Source organism: Vulpes vulpes, chromosome 16, assembly GCF_048418805.1.
Source record: "Vulpes vulpes isolate BD-2025 chromosome 16, VulVul3, whole genome shotgun sequence".
In the NCBI taxonomy this organism is placed as follows: domain Eukaryota; kingdom Metazoa; phylum Chordata; class Mammalia; order Carnivora; family Canidae; genus Vulpes; species Vulpes vulpes.
Window position 1 is genome coordinate 73,631,244 of NC_132795.1, and position 18,139 is coordinate 73,649,382.

At 49.8% G+C, this 18,139-nt stretch overlaps 1 protein-coding gene across 4 annotated transcripts in view; it reads right to left on the bottom strand.

The window, feature by feature from the left end:
• Positions 1-621: 621 nt before the first annotated feature.
• CNNM4 (cyclin and CBS domain divalent metal cation transport mediator 4) overlaps positions 622-18,139 on the bottom strand; it is a 39,157-nt gene continuing 21,639 nt past the window's right edge. The window contains exons 2-8 of one of the 4 annotated variants that reach the window (XM_025992528.2): positions 11,970-12,113; positions 11,473-11,607; positions 9,425-9,594; positions 9,086-9,182; positions 7,405-7,467; positions 3,599-3,780; positions 622-3,288 (exon numbers count right to left, since the gene is read on the bottom strand). In XM_025992528.2, coding sequence (XP_025848313.1) covers positions 3,091-3,288; positions 3,599-3,780; positions 7,405-7,467; positions 9,086-9,182; positions 9,425-9,594; positions 11,473-11,607; positions 11,970-12,113 — 989 coding nt within the window. In that variant the 3' untranslated portion in view covers positions 622-3,090. Of the gene's footprint in view, positions 3,289-3,598; positions 3,781-6,246; positions 6,961-7,272; positions 7,468-9,085; positions 9,183-9,424; positions 9,595-11,472; positions 11,608-11,969; positions 12,114-18,139 lie in introns of those variants that run through there. The other 3 variants (XM_025992529.2, XM_025992530.2, XM_072742749.1) reach the window with 3 other exon arrangements.

Genomic DNA, 18,139 nt, shown 5'->3' on the forward strand with positions numbered 1-18,139 from the left:
TTAAGCACTAGCCTCCATCTGTCTGCTCTGGTAAGCCTGGCTAGCCTGGGCCCCTGGTCACAGCACACTTGATTACACACCACAGCCACACAGTACAGTACGTATAGGCACCACACGAGTCTGCATGCAGATACCTCAGGAGTGGATGCAGTGGGGTGACTCTCAGAGGGGCTCTTCAGGGGTTGAGCTGTCCAACTTTGAGGCCACCACCAGTTCATGAGCAAGGACAAAAAGGCAATTGCGTGTTATGAAACAATGCAATCCTCCTTTTGAATCAAGCTCTTTTCTCCTTCAGCCCCCGGGGGACAGAGGAGGGGCTGTGTGCCCACTCTAACCACCTCCTCCAGTAGCTGCAGGCAGAAGACTATGGTGTCCATTTTTACAAGATTCCTCATTGTGGCAATTGAGCACACTTGCCCTGTACAGCTAACAGCAGCTGCTGTGACAACAACCTTGATTATATATATTTTGTAGATCTCATTTCTGCTTCCTTTCTATTGTTAAACAGTCCCAGAATACTTGCCCCTTGCCCTGTCATAGGTGACAGCCAACCACAGCTACTACCTCTATGATAGGTACCGAATACCAACAGAACTCAAACAGGCAAATTGTAGACTCACCAAGATTTCATATTTCCTTTTTTATTACCAATCAAAAATAAATTCCATATATTGTTTAGCAAATATTATCATTGTCTTGTGACAAAAGACACAAGAGTCATAACAACAAAACTCCCCGAGAGTCAAACTCATAACAATGCCAAAATAAATCACAAAAATATACAAATTAAAATCTTATGCAAAATAAATATGAGTTATTTGCTATGGTGGCTGTGACTTGCCTACCCATTTGGAGGCCATTTGCGGAGGTCTCCCTTTCATGGGAAGACCCTTACATGGGGGTGGGCCAGTTCCAGGGTATGGCTCAGCCCAGGAACCAGAGGTTGGAATAGGAAGTGAAAAATTGCACTGGGAGGAGGAAGTCATCGGACCAGTAATATTTGGAAATAATTATGACCCTCTGCAAGAAGTGATTAGAAGTGGGAAAAAGGGACGGGTTGAGGGACCATCTCTTGGTAGTAACTGTGTGTGCAAAGAGGTAGCTGTGGAAGTGTGTGCACCTGCTCCTTTTACTTCACACACTCACTTGGTTCAGGCCAATGCGGTTTGCTCCACTTGGCACTCAGGTATCTCAGGAACATAGCTTTGCAAGCTCCCATGTGGACTCGGAAAGCAAGCTGCTCCTGTAGAAAACTGAGGGGTTTCCCCAACAGGGAATAAGGTCTGGTGTTTTTTCTCCCTCATGACTGAGAACCCATAGGTGTCTCCACCTTCTCTCCAGACTTTGAGGAATAAATTCTGTGACTAGGGAAGACTTCAGAACTGGCCAGGGGCAAGTATACTTGGTGCAAGACACTTCCTGGTCCCAAGAGTTAGGATTGTCCAGGCGCCTGAAAAACAGAGCACTTGGGGTGACAAATCACTGGCTGAGGAAAGGGTCAATAAATACTAAAGTGGAAGGTGTGCAGAGTCTCCCTTGCCTGATCTTGGGCCCTCAGCAACTGTTCCACTTGACAAAAGGTACCAACGGGCCAAAAGGGCCAACGTGGACCTTAGTCCCACAGCCTTTCCAACAGTGGCCAGCCTGGAGCTCTGCAGCAGGGCCTAATTCGGCCCCAGTGGAAAGGCACTGGGGTAGAATTTCACGTGGGGGTGGAGCTCTCAGGATCCAGTACCACTAGCTTCAGCGAAGGCCAGGATGACAGCTCAGGTTAGGGCTACACAGATGGGGGAAACAGGACTGCCAGCTATGTGCCTTGTAGGTGGAAACCTCCTTTCCTAGGTTTTATTAAGTGTGTGCACAAGGTTGGGTAAGCCTCAGCCACAGAGGAAAAGGCACAAAGAACCTGCTTAGGCTGGCTTCTGATGTGTCCTGTTGTCCTTAATCCCCAAGAGGCGATGGGGTTTGCGGAGGAGAAGCAGGGAGTCTGGAAAGTGGGGCTTCATAGGTCAGTGACTGACACTTGACTTTCATTGTGGGGATGAAATTGCTAACAACACAGATGCCCATGACCAGATTCCCTCCTGGAAATGAAAGGAGCTTCTTACACAAGTCACCTGTAATGTAGATGTTCTCCCACCTGGGGGGAAACCTTTGGTAAAAGGGCAGGGTCTGGAAAAAGAAAAAAAAAAGGGCAGGGTCTGGGGAGCACAGGGGTAAGCAATCTTAAAGGTGTGAGACCCTGCTTAACACTTTGAATCAAACCAGTAGAGACAGGGATAAGTCCTTAGCCTAGCTCAACTCACCAGGAAAGCCATCAGCAGAGTTCTAGGAAATTCCAGGATCCAGCAGTTGACAGGAGTAGGTGTGCTCCTCTCCCTAGCTGGGAGTACCATGTTCCTCATCACAGTTACCCAGAATCCCTCAGCCTCAGCGACGTCAAACCTCAGTGCATGTGTCCAGGCAGTTGTTCTCAGCGCTATTTGGTTCTTTGCTTCTTGAAAGGAACTGTCTTGCTCCCAAAAGAAAACCTTCCTCCAGCAGGCCTCTGGGATACCATCTCTGGAGGAGGAGGAGGGGGAGGAGGAGATGGAGGAGGAGGAGGGGGAGGAGGGGAGGAGGAAGAGTGGGCTCCCTGAGTCAGGGACATAAGCCAGAAGGTCATGGCTGGGAGCAGATTATGGCTATTGCTTCCCGGGGTGAGAAACCCTACCCCTTTTAATTAAAGTTTTTATGGAAAAAATTTTGTTTTAAATAAAGTTCCTTAACCCTGTCTTCCCTTCCCCATTCCTTTCCCAAAATAATATTTAAAAAGAGGAGCAGTGAGCCTAGTTCAGAAATTCTCTCAGTAAAAAACAGCCTTGCTCATGGTAGCTGGCCCACTGTCCTGCCAGTCCAGCTCTGGGCAGCTGCTACCTTGGAGCTATTCAGAGGTCCCTGTCAGAGGCCAGACACCCCACACTGGGGGCCACCTGGCTGCTCAGTTAGACAGGCTATCTGCACCCCTTCCAGCCTAACAGGCTCCCTATCTTCATGTGGGCCCACTGGGGAGACCCCCGCGGGGCAGGCGGGGGGCCCCGGGCCCTCCTGTCAGATGGCGCTCTCGTGGGAGGCTTTGTGCAGCAAAGAGTTGCGCTCATTGAGAAGAGTTGTGGTCTCATCTACCACGGGCAGCTCAGACTTCCCGGCTAAGTTGTCTGTGCAGATGGTGCAGCCATCCAGGGGAAACTGAGGGCAGTTCTCCATTCGTGAGGCCAGCAGCCCATTCTGGTACTGTTGCCGAGTGATCTGCAGGAGGAAGGGATGGGGTTCACAGAGGAGCAGGGACCAAGAGGCAAACTTCACAAGACCCAGGGAAACAGCTAGCCAGTGGGGGTGCTGGGAGTCCAGAAGAGATGACATGATCAGCAGGAGTTTCTACAAGCTTCTAGAAAGAGTGAGGAGCCAGAATAAAGTGGACACATCCTGGGCCTGGGCCCTTCATACCACATGTGGTGGATGAAAGAAAGGATTTGCTGATTCCTGAGGCAGACTGATCCAAATGCCCAGGGCAAGGAAGACAGCACTACCCAGATGGGAGACACACAGGAGCCCTCACCTTAATGTACTGGAGGTCCATGAGCGCCCGAACGCTGAAGTCAGAGATGTACTGGCCCAGGATGGAGCTGCCAAACTGGTTGCTGCTGCCTGCCAAGGTGGCTGTGCTCGAGAGTTCCGTGCGGTCCGGGTAACTAAGAGAGGCTGAGCGACTGAGGGTGGTGGGGTGGGATGGGGAGTGGTCTGTGGGGAGAGAGACGTGGTCAGGCTGGCAGCCCTGGTACCCCTCACAGCCTCTCGTCTAACCTGTCCTGTGGACCCCTGGGAGCAGGAGCCCCACCAGGAACGGGAACAGTTCTTGGGGACAAACAAGCTCCAAATGCAGAAAGTCTGATCTCCTCAAAGCCAAGGAGTTAGTCTGCTTAGAGGTGTTGTGCAGTAAGTATTAAAAAGCCTACCAAAGCAGAAACCAAAAACCAAAGACATGAAATTTATGTTTCCCGAACCCCTCATTTCCCCAACACCTCATCAGTCAAGGACAACACAGTGATGACCCCGCCACAGAAGACCAGGCACTGTCCTTGTCTCCACAGCAGCTTGTATCAAGGGACATACACTGCATACTTTTAAGTTACATTAAAAGGAAGAACATACAGTTTTGTACCCTCTCATGACGTGTCCACACAGACCTCTCAACATGGTGCCCTATTCGCCTCTTAAAATGCTTTTAAGGGGTCAAAAGTGTGCTCTGCGCATGATCTGTTCTGTGTGGAAGAGCCCTGCCCACTTGCGTCTGCTGGCCCCCAGGCAATCTGACAAGGGGGCCAGGCGTGGCAGGTCCCTGTCACAGGTGCCCAGAGCCCCCAGAGCTCCAGGCCAGGCTGGGCCACGTCTCCCCTGCCCTGAGGCGAAGCGTAGGGGAGGCGCCTCTTCCCGTGAGAGGCAACAAGGCCTCCATGCAGCTGACTGTGAGGAAATGGGGATGACTCAACCACAAATGAGGAAGGAGCAGGCTCCTTATTTTGAGAAAGAGAATGTACCCATATCGGACATCATTAGCTCTTATTTTTGAGAACACTTAGAAAACCCTGAAATGCACAAAGTTAACTGTGAAGGCATGCTGGCTTCTTTTAAACAAACAGGAAGTGGACTAAGCTTATTTACTTAGTTGAGCAGTAAGTTACTAACTAACTACTAAGTTAGCTATTCTAACAAACAGCTGGGTGAAGAGAGCAAACATAAGGAATCCGGGTGACTGAAAGACCAATGCAGCTTTAACTAAGTACTGTCTCTGCGCTTCATTCCTAAAACTAGGAAAATATAGTCAGGATAATCTATGATTGATTGGGCAGTGTACAATCATTAGAGGATCACGTGTGTGTATTACTTATCCTAACTTATTAACATCTCTGATTAAGTTCTAGAAAAGAAACACAAATATTATGGATATTACCTAATATTTCACATTAATCATCTGGATGATGGAAAGCTTTTGATTAATGCTTATTAACACTCCAGAAACTGAATTTAAAAACAACACAAATTAGTGACGCAGTCTTTTAAAAATAGAGGCTCTAAAAAGAAATATACCAAAATACGAATTGTTTATTTCTGCATAATGAAATTATGATCCTTCTTAATTGTCTATTTTTTAAAAGATTTTATTTATTTATTTTAGATGGAGAGAGAGTGCGAGCAGGAGGGGCAGAGGAAGAGGGAGAGAGAGAATCTCAAGCAGCCTCCTTACTGAGTGGGAAGCCCAATATGGGGCTTGATCCCAGGACACTGAGATCATGACTGAGCTGAAACCAATACTTCCTAATTTTCCTGAGATTTTTTCCCCTCTTTTCTCAATTTTCTAAATGAGCTATACCACTTTTATGATTAAAACAGAGTAAGTGGTGCTGGCTGGCTCAGGTGGTAGAGCATGCAACTCTTGATCTTAGAGTTTGAGCCCCAAGTTGGGTGTAGGGCCAAATAAGATCTGGTGTACCTGGGTGGCTCAGTTGGTTAAGCACCTGACTCTTGATTTCAGATCATAATCTCAGGGTCATAAAATCGAGTCTCATGTCAGGCTCCACACTGGGCATGGAGCCTGCTCCAGATTCTCATTCTCTCTCCTTCTGCCTCTCCCTCACGCTCACTCACTTGCTCTCAAAAAAATAAAAATTAATTATATTAAATTGTAATGAGATAACATAAAACAGAATAAATGTGTAAAAAAAGTTTTGTTTTGTTTTTTTAAACTTGGTAATTTCATTTCTGAAAGGATATCCTAAGGACATAATCATAAACACAGAGAAAGTTTTCTCAAAGAAGTTTACATCATGGTGTTATTGAGAACACAGATCCCAATGACTTTACATGAAGGAGGGATAACAAATGAAGGCACGTGTGCTTTGGGAATACTGTATGGTTCTAACTAGAAAGCTTATGGAAAAAGCATCTCTGTTCCTGTGTTAGGTCAAAACAGCAGGATCTAAGCCATGGACTCATGAACTCCTGGCCAATACAAAGCAAGAGCAAGTGCAGAAGAGAGAAGGAGACTGAGGTGTTGGCCAAGGAGGACAAACATGGTCCATTCTGCTGTCGTTAGACATCATCCACTCAAAAAGGCTGTTAGCAGCTTCCCACTTCCTATTATAGCCAAATTATAGCCTATTACAGCTGTTTGAAAAGGGCAAGTGACTTCTAAGTCACCTTTTTGCCTTTTTTTTTTTTTTTTTAAGAGAATCAATAGTAAAATATGCTTGGTACAGCTGAGAAGAAAAAACCCAGCTGTACAAATATAAAATGGGCAATGATGGACTCTGGTCATAGGATTTTAGGACTGTTGGGGCCTCAGGAGCTGCTTTATATTCCACTCCAAGACTGGAGCTCAAAGGCACTTGTAAATGCTCTTAACCTCCTCAGGGCTCACCAGGCCAGGCCAGAATTCTGATGGGGAGACCAGCACTTTCTGCCACCCTCTGCTGCCTCCATCTAAACAGGATGGCAGTCCCTTGAAATGACTGAGTCTGGCCAACCAGTTGCTGGCTATCCTGGCACAAGACTCAGGGGTATGAAATATCAAAGGCCAAAAAGAGCATGTAGCGTTGGGCCTTTGCCTCGATACTTTCTGATTGGAACATCACGTTTTAGTTGTGATCGAGAAAAGAATAAATAAAAATTGAGCTCTAACCAAACATTTCATACCCATTCTCTCACTGCTCCTGACAATTCTAAGAAGTGGGCGTGTGTATTGTTCCCATCAGACATGAGGGAACAAAAGACTGAGAGTAAGTCAGCTCCTGGAATCATTTTAGCTAACAACTGCAGACAGCATTCAAACAGGGCAGTCTGCCCGGGGCCGCACTTCTAATGCCCGGCGGCTGCCTCCCCCTGGCAGGCAGACACCAGCAGCCACAGAATGAAGAGCAAAGCCTGTGAAGAAAGGAGGAAAGTTTTTTAGAGAAAGCTGATGAGATGAAAAAGCATCCTGATGTGTGTGAGTTGCCTTGATTGGGGGCGGGGCCGGGTGGGGGGCAGCTGGGCTCACTTGGCCTGGCCAAAAGCAACCCTCCCTTCCCACCCTGTGTGTGTGTGTGTGTGTGTGTGTGTGTGTGTGTGTGTGTGTGTGTGTGTCTCTTCTCAGGACAGAAGACCTTGAGGAAGCCCTTCCAGGACCAGGGCAAAGCCACCCAATAACTGGGCCTGAGGCCAAGCAGAGCCGGTGCAAATCAGGATGGCCCACAAGTGTGAACAGGTGGGATACCCCAAGATGCACGTGGGGAGCCCCAGTGCCTGCTGGGAGAGGTTAATAGAGCTGTGGTGTGTGGGCTCAGGCGATAGATGGCAGTGCAAACTTCTCCAGCCATGCCATGTTACCTGAGAGCCAGGAGAGCAGGGAGTTCCGCTTGCCAGGCGGACACCCGACCTGGGTTGAAGGCACTGGAGCAAAAGAGGAAAAGGTCAGCAACGGGGAGGGTGTAGGAGGCAGAACATGGAACCATGGGAACAGGACGGAGAAGCACACCTGCTGGGGGCCAGGCTCCCTTGGGCAGAGAGGGGGCACAACGGAAAGGGGGACGTAGCTGATGGGGAGGGAGCTTAGAGCAGACCTAAGCCCTGCTCAAAGATAGCCAGTAGCTCCCCCAGTGAAGCCAGGGCCCCCCAGAAGCCATCCCTCTCCCTTCTGGCCACTCCATGAGGGAACTGAGTGCCTCCAGGTCAAAGGATGGAGCTGAGGACCCTGACCCAAGCATCTGAGGCATCGCTGCAGAGAAAGAGTGCCTGGAAGAAATGTCCCATGACTGCGTGCCCTTCTAGACAAGATTTCCCCCAGCTGACTGGCGAGAGGTGCTCCTGCGAGGGGCTGGGAAGTCCTCCATAAGGCGAGGCATCTAGGCAGGGGCCCCCTGCTCAAACCCTTCCTCGGAGCCTTGCCTCCCCACTGCTTCCTTCCTGGAGCCCGCTCACACTGGGAGAAGGGCAGAGCTGTGTCACACCAGTGGAGAAGCTGAGCTGTATCAGTATACGGGGCTGCTCTGGGCCTGCACAGCATCCTCTTTGTCAAAGGACAGCAATAGGCCTAACACAGAGGCTCTCCACCAGCCACACCACACCTCGGTCTGTGGCCTGTCCCCCAGCAACAAAGTGGACTTTCACTTTCCAGTCTGTGGCCACCTGGAGTCCTACTCAAGGCTCAGAGGGGGCACACAACTAGCAAGCAGCTGGTCTGGCAAGACTTGGGTCTTGCCTACAGGGTGCCCACTCTGGCCACAAGGCCCCTCTGGTAAAGCGAGCCTGAGCCAGCCAGGATTAGAGAAGCAGAAGGCACCAGGGTGGCCAGAGTGGCCCTTCCCTGGATTTCCCACAACGTTTCTTGGAGGGTGTGTCCAGTTCCCTCTTTGCCCGCAGTCCCTTTATGTCATCAGAACCGCCCTTAACCAAAAGGTAGTGGCTGAGCCTCCTGAAAAGTCAAGCCCATCTGCAAACTGCCTGGCAAACAGGCCCTGGCTCCCAACCGTGGACATACTGGACCCCCTCACTCCCCCTACACCTCAATTCCCCTGCCCCAGTCTCCATGAGCAAGACCCTGCAGCCTCCCTCCACCTGCCTTCTCTCACTCTTCCGGCTGCTATAGCTACTTGTCCAGCTGGCCCAGTCTGCTATCATACCTCCCCTTCCTCAAAGGCCATTAATGGCTTCTTGCTTCCTATCACAACCCAATGCCATCAACTTTTGGGGGCTCTCCAACATGCCCTTACTTCCATGGTCTTCTCCCCCACCCCTGCCACCACCACTCTGGCAGGCTGGTCTCACATCTCAGGACATATTCTCAGCTCCCTGCAGGCTTTTGCCCAGATTCCCATTCCCACCTCTTCCTGCCCACTCTTGGAGTCCTGTTTGAAACGGCAAGTCTCTTCCGGACTACCTCCACTAGGCCCTGGCAGCTCTGGCCCTCTCCTCTGAGCCACTTGGACTGCCCTAGGTTCTGGGGTGCCAATACAGGTCTCCCTCCATCCAGGTATGCTAGACGGCAGCACAGATGCAGTCCACGACTCACCAGTGGTGGCCGAGGACAGAGCCATGGTCCCATAGTAGGAGAAGGCGCCTGTCTCAAACTTCATGTTCTCCTTGCCGGCCTCCACCTCCACCTTCCCCTGGAAGAACACAGAGTCAAGTTGACAAACAGACTGAGAAGGAAAACTCAACCAAGAAAAAGACCAAAGGAGGCAAGAGGGAGAAGTGAGGGCAAAGAAGAGTTGGTTCCAGAGCCCTGAATAGCTCAGGCACCCTGACCTGGAGGCTCAAAGGTGGCCTTTCAGGAGGAGGATGGGCAAAGGGGGAGCAGAGGCTTGGGGCAGGTAAAGAGGGGAGAGCAGGCATGGAGCAGGCCACTCACCTGCAGGATGAGGATGAAGTAGTCGGCCGGCTTATTTCGGGTATACAGGTAATGGCGGATATAGTATTTGTTGTGCTCATCAAATTTGAGTTCCTGAATGACATCTGGGTACTTGAGCAGCCGAAGCAGGATCTTCTCTGATATCAGAGAGGGGCTGAACTGGGGAACCTCTGCAGGAAGAGAGAAGATGAGACTTCACAGGGGCCCTGGCCAGGCAGACAGGGAACACAGTCACTGTGCTTGCTCACTGCCCGGACCCTCCTTCCCTCTGGCTCTGCACCTCTGTGTGAAGGAAGCACCCTTGGATCCAGACTGGTCAGCCCCAAGTCTGCCTGCCCACCTGCCTGGGCCGCAATGGCAGCTCTTACACTGATAGTGCATGACTTGGGCAAATTACTTAACCTGTGTTTCAGTTTGCCCATGGGGATTAAAAACTTCATATTAAAAACTTCATAGGGTTGCTCAGTCAGTTAAGTGTCTGATTCTCAGTTTGCCATGGGGATTAAAAACTTCATAGGGTTGCTCAGTCAGTTAAGTGTCTGATTCTTGGTTTCAGCTCAGGCCGTGATCTTGGAGTGGTAGGATCAGGCCCACATTAGGCTCTGCGCTCAGTGGGGAGTCAGCTTGAGTTCTCTCCTTTCCCTCTTCTCCCCTGCCCCTCCCCTGCTCACACTCTAGCTCTCTCTCTCTCTCTAAAATAAATAAGTAAATCTGAAGAAAAAAAAGAAAGAAAGAAAGAAAGAAAGAAAGAAAGAAAGAAAGAAAGAAAGAAAGAAAGAAAGAACTGCATACAGTTGGAGAGCCTGGCTGGCTCAATCGGTGGAACATATGACTCTCAGGGTCACAAGTTAGACCCTGCATTGTGGAGATGCCTGGGTGGCTCAGTGGTTGAGCATCTGCCTTTGGCTCAGGGCGTGATCCCGGGGTCCTGGGACCAAGTCCCGCATCAGGCTCCTTGCATGGAGCCTGCTTCTCCCTCTGCCTATGTCTCTGCCTCTCTCTCTGTATCTCTCATGAATAAATAAATAAAATGTTAAAAAAAAAAAAAAAAGACCCCACATTATGTACCAGACTCCTTAAAAACAAAACAAAACCAAAACCAGGGATCCCTGGGTGGCGCAGCAGTTTGGCGCCTGCCTTTGGCCCAGGGCGTAATCCTGGAGACCCGGGATCGAATCCCACGTTGGGCTCCCGGTGCATGGAGCCTGCTTCTCCCTCTGCCTATGTCTCTGCCTCTCTCTCTCTCTCTCTCTCTGTGACTATCATAAATAAATTTAAAAAATTAAAAAACAAACAAACAAACAAAAACCAAAACCAATACTTCATGGGTCACAATGAGGTTAAATGGGATCACACATATAAAGCACTTAGACACATTCTCAGATGGAAAGTGCTCATAAATGTTACCATCATTATTATCATTAGCACCATCACCAATATCCTGGCAGGAAAAATAAAGAAGAATTAATACCCTTCAGCAAGTGAGGGCTGAGAAGGAAGTGAGATTTGGGGCGAGGGACCGAATAGGCAGGAGCTTTTCAAATCAACAAAGGGGCTTTGAATCAGGAGAAGAGGAATGTCATTGATCTAGAGGTCAAGTCCTGCTGGACCCCGCACATGCAGGCAGAGTGGAGTGGGAAGCGAGGAGAACAGCTGGATCCAGGCTTCTTGGAGAGCGTGAGCCAGATAAGCGTATGGGCCCACAGCACATAGGAGGGCCTCTTTCTCCCTCCTCCTCCCCAGCATCCATGGTTCTGGGGAGCCCCAGTGCCCACCTCAGGTACTCCCAATGGTTCTTTTCAAAACTAACTTGGATGCTTCCTAGAGGTTTACAGCGGCAACCCATCAACAGAGAACAAATCACAGGGAGTGCCCCAGGCAGGGAGGGAGGCTGCCTCGCCCCCTTTCTGAGACAGCCACATTTTCCCTCCACCCCTCACCTGCCACAGCCCTTGTCCCATGGGAGAAAGTAGCCAGACGCCCAGAAGTCCCCCTCCGAAACTGTATCCCACCAACACCAGAACGTCCTGCCCTCCTCTTGCTCTTACCCGTGGCCAGGAAGCGATGAGCAGCCAGAAGCAGCTGAGGTGAAATTTTCACCTTGAGTTCATTGTCAGCATCCTTGAAGGCCGAGAAGTCACGTTTGTTCTTCTCAGATACTCGTTTCCGGCTTCGGTTGTCAGCTGCAAGAGAAAGAATCTAGAACTGAGAACACTGTCCTCCGCTGACCCAGGGGCAGACTAGGACCTGCCTGCCAACTCCCAGCTCTGCGGTCCCTTCTTCCACACACAAGCAGCAGTGTCCTCCTCAGGGCAGGGCCCCTGGCTTGATGCTGAGGCACGAAAGCCAGAGGGAACAAAGGGGGCCTCATCTCACTGATCCAAGTGGCATGCCCACTGCTCACACTAGCCAGTGTGAGGCATCGAGTTCCTGGGTCTCAGAGTGTTGGGCCTCCCATTTCCCTGCAGTGTGGCCTTCCAACCTAGGGACACCTAGGGTGTGAGCAGGGAAGGGGTTCCAGGCCTGTGGAAGGAATGGAACTCACTGTACATATCCGACTCGTCCAGGATCTCAGACTTGATGATCTCCTCAATGACGTCTTCCAGGGTGACAAGGCCCAGCACCTCATAGAAGGGGTCACCTTCACCCTCGTTGTTCACCTTCTGCACGATGGCCAGGTGAGACTTCCCTGGGGGGATGATGCAATGAGTCAGGCAAGAGCAAAGGGACCAGTCACGAGACGCCTCCACCAAAATGTTAACACATTTGGGGTCATGAGTCACTGGGGTAGGGGTCATGAGTGGTTTTTTTCCCCCTTTTCCGTATTTCCTGAAGTTTCTGCTGCAAACAGATATTGCTTTTATAAAAAGGAAAAACAAGGGGATCCCTGGGTGGCGCAGCGGTTTGGCGCCTGCCTTTGGCCCAGGGCGCGATCCTGGAGACCCGGGATCGAGTCCCACGTCGGGCTCCCGGTGCATGGAGCCTGCTTCTCCCTCTGCCTGTGTCTCTGCCTCTCTCTCTCTCTCTCTGTATGACTATCATAAATAAATAATAAAAAAAAATTTAAAAAAATAAAAAATAAATAAAAAGGAAAAACAAAAGTTTTTTTTTTTTTTTTTAATCTTAAGGCATTTAATTAAAGACCTTTTGTTTCATTAGAATGAAAATGGCCAGGTCCTGCCCAGTGCTGTGCATTAGGGTCTTTTGAGAGTCCGGGAGAAGGGAAAGACCCACACTGACAACCTGTGGACAGCAGAGCCATCGGTTGGAGACATGAGTGTGCCAACTGGACGTGGGGCTCCTCAGACGGCCCCCGCTGCCCATGGGGCCTCCAGAGCCACATTCCTTCCCTCTGCTCTCCTTGGCAAACTCCCCAGCATGTACCCAGGGGCCGTGATACTGCCCAAGGCAAAGGCTCTCAGTTCCCAAAACCATTAACAAATTAGTCCAGGCTGTAATTAGGCCAGGCAAGTACTATAATTAGAGATGGGCCACCCCTCCAACCTAAAGCAAGAGAAAGTTAGAAGGCAGAGGGTGGGGAGGAAGGACCCTCCAGAGAAGCTTTGTGGGGTGGCAGGACTTTCTGGGCCTTCCTTCCAGATTTGTACTCAGTTCTCATGCCCCTCGCCCCAGTGCATTACAAGAGGGAGGCAGCCAAGGATTGGGCCCACATTTCAGTTTGGATGGAACTGTGTACCCCACACACGGACACACGTTTGGAGCAGCCTAAGAGGAAAAGCCCTGGGAGAGCTAAGAAGGTCAAGCCAGGGTCTCCTGGGCAGCTTCCCTTCACAACCTAGTCTCAGGGCCCCAGTCTATGGACTTCTCTGCAGAGGGCATTTTCCAAGTCTCCAAGACCATCAGAAATCCTCCAACCCCGGATACATTCCTCAAACTTCAGGGAGTACCAGTTCTCAGGACCAGCGTTTTAAAAAAAATAAAATAAAGGAAAAAGATATCAAAGGATATACCACATGGGATGAGGGTGGGAGTGGTGTTCTGTGCAACTTTCACACACATGCCAGTCACTGTGTGTGAAAGTACGCTCATCATACACTCATCTCCAGCTCCGAGTTATAAACTTTTAGCACCTTGCTAGAACCATGCACCTAGACCAGACCTAGACAGATCCATGGCTAGATTCAATCAAAAACTTATAGCTTCCCAGTGTCTTCTAGATGTAAGCCAAGGAGAGAACAAGAGGGCCGTCAAGGTTCTCCAGCGGGCAGCAAGGTACTCATCTGGCCCCCAGGCTTCTCTGCCTGCTGGAGGTTGCCCACCCTGGAATGCCTTCTAGAGACAGAAACAATGCTCTCAGTGGTCTAAGGCAGCCAGCTGCATAAACTGTGCCATCAGGCAGGAACCAGAGTTAAAGCAAAGTAGCTTTTACCCTTTTACCACCTTCCAGACTGGCATGCTCTAAGATTGGTAATGCCCAGCGTTGGGGGAAACAAGCAAAACAAGCACACCCTCAGAAGTCCTCTGGTTGGTGGGCAGGTAAACGGGCACATTTCAGGAGGCCTATTTGGCAGCACGACTCAAAACCAAAGGTTCCTAACCTGGCACTCATTAATTCCACTGGTGGGAAGTTGGATATAACGTTCCCCAAAGCAGAAAGACACAGAAGCAAAGAGGTTCATTAGAACGTTGTTTTTAACAACTCAAACCCAAAACAACCTAGATCAATAGCAGTGGAGCTAGAAGGACTGACTGGGGCCACCACTGCTCTGGGGGAGGGGCCCTATTATCCCTCACTCTGTACTCTTCTAATATTGTTCTATTTGATGGGCAGGTTTTACTCTAGAATTTTTTTTAACTGAGAAAAAAATCAGGGGAAAAACAAAAATTGAGGAACAAACAAAGGGAAACTAGTGAGAGGCCAGGGTGAGCAAGGACCCTCTGTGCCTAAACTGGCACAGACTGAGTCCCAAGGAATGGGGTATGTCTGAATGTGGCTCAGTTAGCAGCGCCTTGCTCAGAGCCTAGAAGTCAGCACCCCCAGCGCAGAAGAGACACAGCTTCAATAACCTGAGAAAAATGTCCTTTTCCCTATGAACCTCCAATTAACCACAGGTTCACAGCAAATCCTGATGCACAGTCACGGGTTGCACTGAACCGCACAGGGAAAGGTTGGTGGCTTCCCGAAAGGGCAGAAATATCCATCTTGCAGAGGAAATGAGCTGATTCCTTGAGCCCAATCTTGCAGCCATCACAGTCCTCAGGCCTCCTCTCTGAGGCTCCTTTGTGTGTGACATCACTGGTGCGGGCGGGTGCCCTCTAGAGACAGGTAACTCGTAGGTGTACACACCTGGGGCACCGCCCACAGTCACCTCTGCTCTGTGGACTAAGAACCCAATGTGTTGGTGCTGACTGTGGCTGGCCAGCTGGGACCCCAAACACAGATGCTGGGCTGAGGGACAGTAGGTTACCCTCTGCTGGCCCAGCCATGGGACCCTGAACTGCGCTGCCCTTTTTCTAATTTGTCTGCCAAGAGGGGGCTGTTTTTTAATGTTCTTAGCAGAAGATTCTCCTCCTTGCCCAAAAAACCTCTTTTGCCAAGTCACCAATGACCTCCAGTGGTGGGGTCTCATGCTCAGGCTGCAGCTTCTGACCATGGGTCACTCTCTCCCGCTTGCTGGAAATCCTTTTTCTCCTTGGCTTCTAGCAACACAGCTCTCCTGGTGTTCCTCTGACTTCAGGGGCTGCTCCTTCTCTCCAACCTTGTGAGAGGGTCCCAGGGCTCAGTCCTTGGACCTGGACCCTTGCCTCATGACTTTAAACCCAAACTGCATGTCAAAGTCTCAAATAAACATTTGCAGCCCAGCCTTCTCCTGTACCCTCCAAGCTCTATACCTAACTGCTGGCTGACAGCTAACTAGCTCCTGGATTGGATGCCTAACACCTTGAACTCCACTTGGCCAAAACCAAGTTCTTTGACTTTCTTTCCCTCAGCCTTCCCCATCTCTGTCTATCCAGTAGATCAGGCCATGGGAGAGTAACTGTGCTCCTCTCCTTCCCTACCCTTTTATATCCAACCCTTCTATCAGATCCTGTCAGCTCTGTCAGCATGGGACACCTAGAACCTAGCCTCTTCTGGCAGCCTCTTCTGCTACTGTCACATTCTGGACCACATGCATCTCCCATCTCATCCAGGCAGCTAGACTAGCCTCTAGTCAGCTCCCTGTCTTTTTTTTTTTTTTTTTTTTTTTTAAGATTTTATTTATTTATTCATGAGAGGCAGAGGCATAGGCAGAGGAGGAAGCAGGCTCCATGCAGGGAGCCCGACAGGGGACTCGATCCCGGGTCTCCAGGAACACACCCTGGACTGAAGGCAGTGCTAAACTGCTGAGCCACCCAGGTTGCCCGTCAGCAGCCTGTCTTATCCTGGACCCCAGGTCAGATCTCAATACAGCAGCAAGAGGGGCAAAGTCAGCTCACCTCACACCTCCGCAAATCCCACCAGCGGCTTCTATCTCACTGCAAGTAAAAGCCTCATCCTCCACAGTGGCCTAGGTCTCCAGAGCCCTTGGTGCTGACCCTCCCACGTCCCTCCTCCTCTCTCTCTCTCCAGTGCTTGGGTGAGCCTCCTTGTTGTTCCTTATATAAGAGGCTGCTGCTCCCTTTGCCTGGCTTGCTCCTCCTCGACATAACCGGGCAGCTTGCCCTCACCATAGGTCTTCCCCTGAGGGCCTCAGTGAAAACTGCAACCCCTCTTCGAGCACCCCAACCCTTGTCACTTAGACCCTAGTCACCATTAAATCACTTAGAATAGTGCAGCCTGGGGGGCTCAGCGGTTTAGCGCTGCCTTTGGCCCAGGGTGTGATCCTGGAGACCTGGGATGGAGTCCCACATCAGGCTCCCTGCATGGAGCCTGCTTCTCCTTCTGCCTGTGTCTCTGACCGCCCCCCCCGCCCCCGCCATGTCTCTCATTAATAAATAAATAAAATCTTTTTAAAAATAAATCACTTAAAATATAGGATATATTTATTCATTGTATTTATCGTTTATGCTAGATTTTGAGCTGCATTACAGGAGGGGCTTTGGTCTGTGTCCCCAAAACTCAGAACAGTGAGGGGCACGCAGCAAGTGTTTAATGGATATTTGTAGAATAAAGGACTCATTCATGCAGATGTTCCTTAGGAGAAGAAATGTAATCAATCCGAAGGGGGAAATGGATGAAGACTAGATAAGCATTCTTTTGAACTTTAGTAATTAAGAAGCTTCTGTAATTCAAAATCATTTTTAATGTACCTTTTAAAATAAAAGGGCCAGGGACACCTGGGTGGCTCAGCGGTTAAGCGTCTGCCTTGTCTGCCTTGTCTGCCTTTGGCTCAGAGCGCAATCCTGGAGTTCCTGGATGGAGTCCCACATCAGGCTCCCTGCATGGAGCCTGCCTCTCCCTCTGCCTATGTCTCTGCCTCTCTCTCTCTCTCTCTGTCTCTCATAAATAAATAAAAATCTTTAAAAAAATAATAAATAAAATAGCCAAATAGATCAACCGTTTTTATGATCCTCATTGTATGAAATTTAAATCTAACATAGAATTTTTATTTTAATGAGTTACCTCATTTTATTACTAGTGTCCATTCAACTGGATAACTGGATCTTGGGGGTGGCTGGAATGAGAATGGAACATGAAAATTTAAATAATACATCTAACCCCAAAAGCTGAGAATCCCCCCTTTTTTAAAGTGGTCCTTATTAAAAAAAAAAAAAGACTGAGGAAATACAGCAAAATGCTCATATTTGCTGATCCATGGAAAATTATTGATATTGGACTATTTTTGACCCAGAAAAAATGGCAATTTCATATGATTAAACCTAAAAGTATGGGGGGGGGGGTTCAGGATGGTTTGTTTTCTTTTTTATACTTTTCTGAAGAGAAATTCCAACCTTTCCATAGTCAATAGCATTAATTTTATAATCAGAAAGAAACACATCCATTAGTATAACTTTGAAAAAGACTGTCACACTGCTTCCCCGAAAGACCCAGGGCTTCTTGGGCCTTCTAAACTCCTGCACTGCTGGTACAGGGCACCCTAGCCGTGGGAAAGGAGGCATCTCGAAGCCGCCCTCGGTCTGCTCTGGGCCACACCTGACTGGCAAGCTTGCCCACTCTGCCTTTCATCGACCTTTGTCCAGCCCGGCCTCCTCCCAGTCAGAGAACCTCAGCGAGGCCTCTTCACAGCCCTCTCCCACCTGGAACCGGGCAAGGAGTGAGAGGCCCCAGAACCTGAGTCCCTCCACAACCCTACCTCTTTACCTGTCCCCCCTGGGCTCAGCCCTGGGGGGCTCAGCCCTGGGCGCCCTCAGCACTCACAGCCCAGCCCGCCGCAGCTGTCCCCTCACCCTCCAGCAGCACTTGCTGGCTGCCTAGGCAGTCCACTGGTGTCCAGCTCAGTCAGGCCTACTCTGTGACTTCACTCCCCTCCGCGCTACCGCATCCCTTCCCCTCACCCACCTGGAACACAGGAGACCCCCACACTCTTTGCTGGACACACACAGGCTGGTCTCCAGAGGCCCCAGAAAGCCCAGTCACCTGCCTTCCACAGTGCCCATCTTATTAGCAAACTGCTGTGTCCTCTTCTTCTCCCCATATATTAAAAAAACAACAACAACAAACAAAAAAACAAACAAACAAACAAAAAAAAACTTTATAATCTCTCAAAGACCGTAAGAAAAAGACATTACTATGTGCTGGGTTTCAAAGTCCAC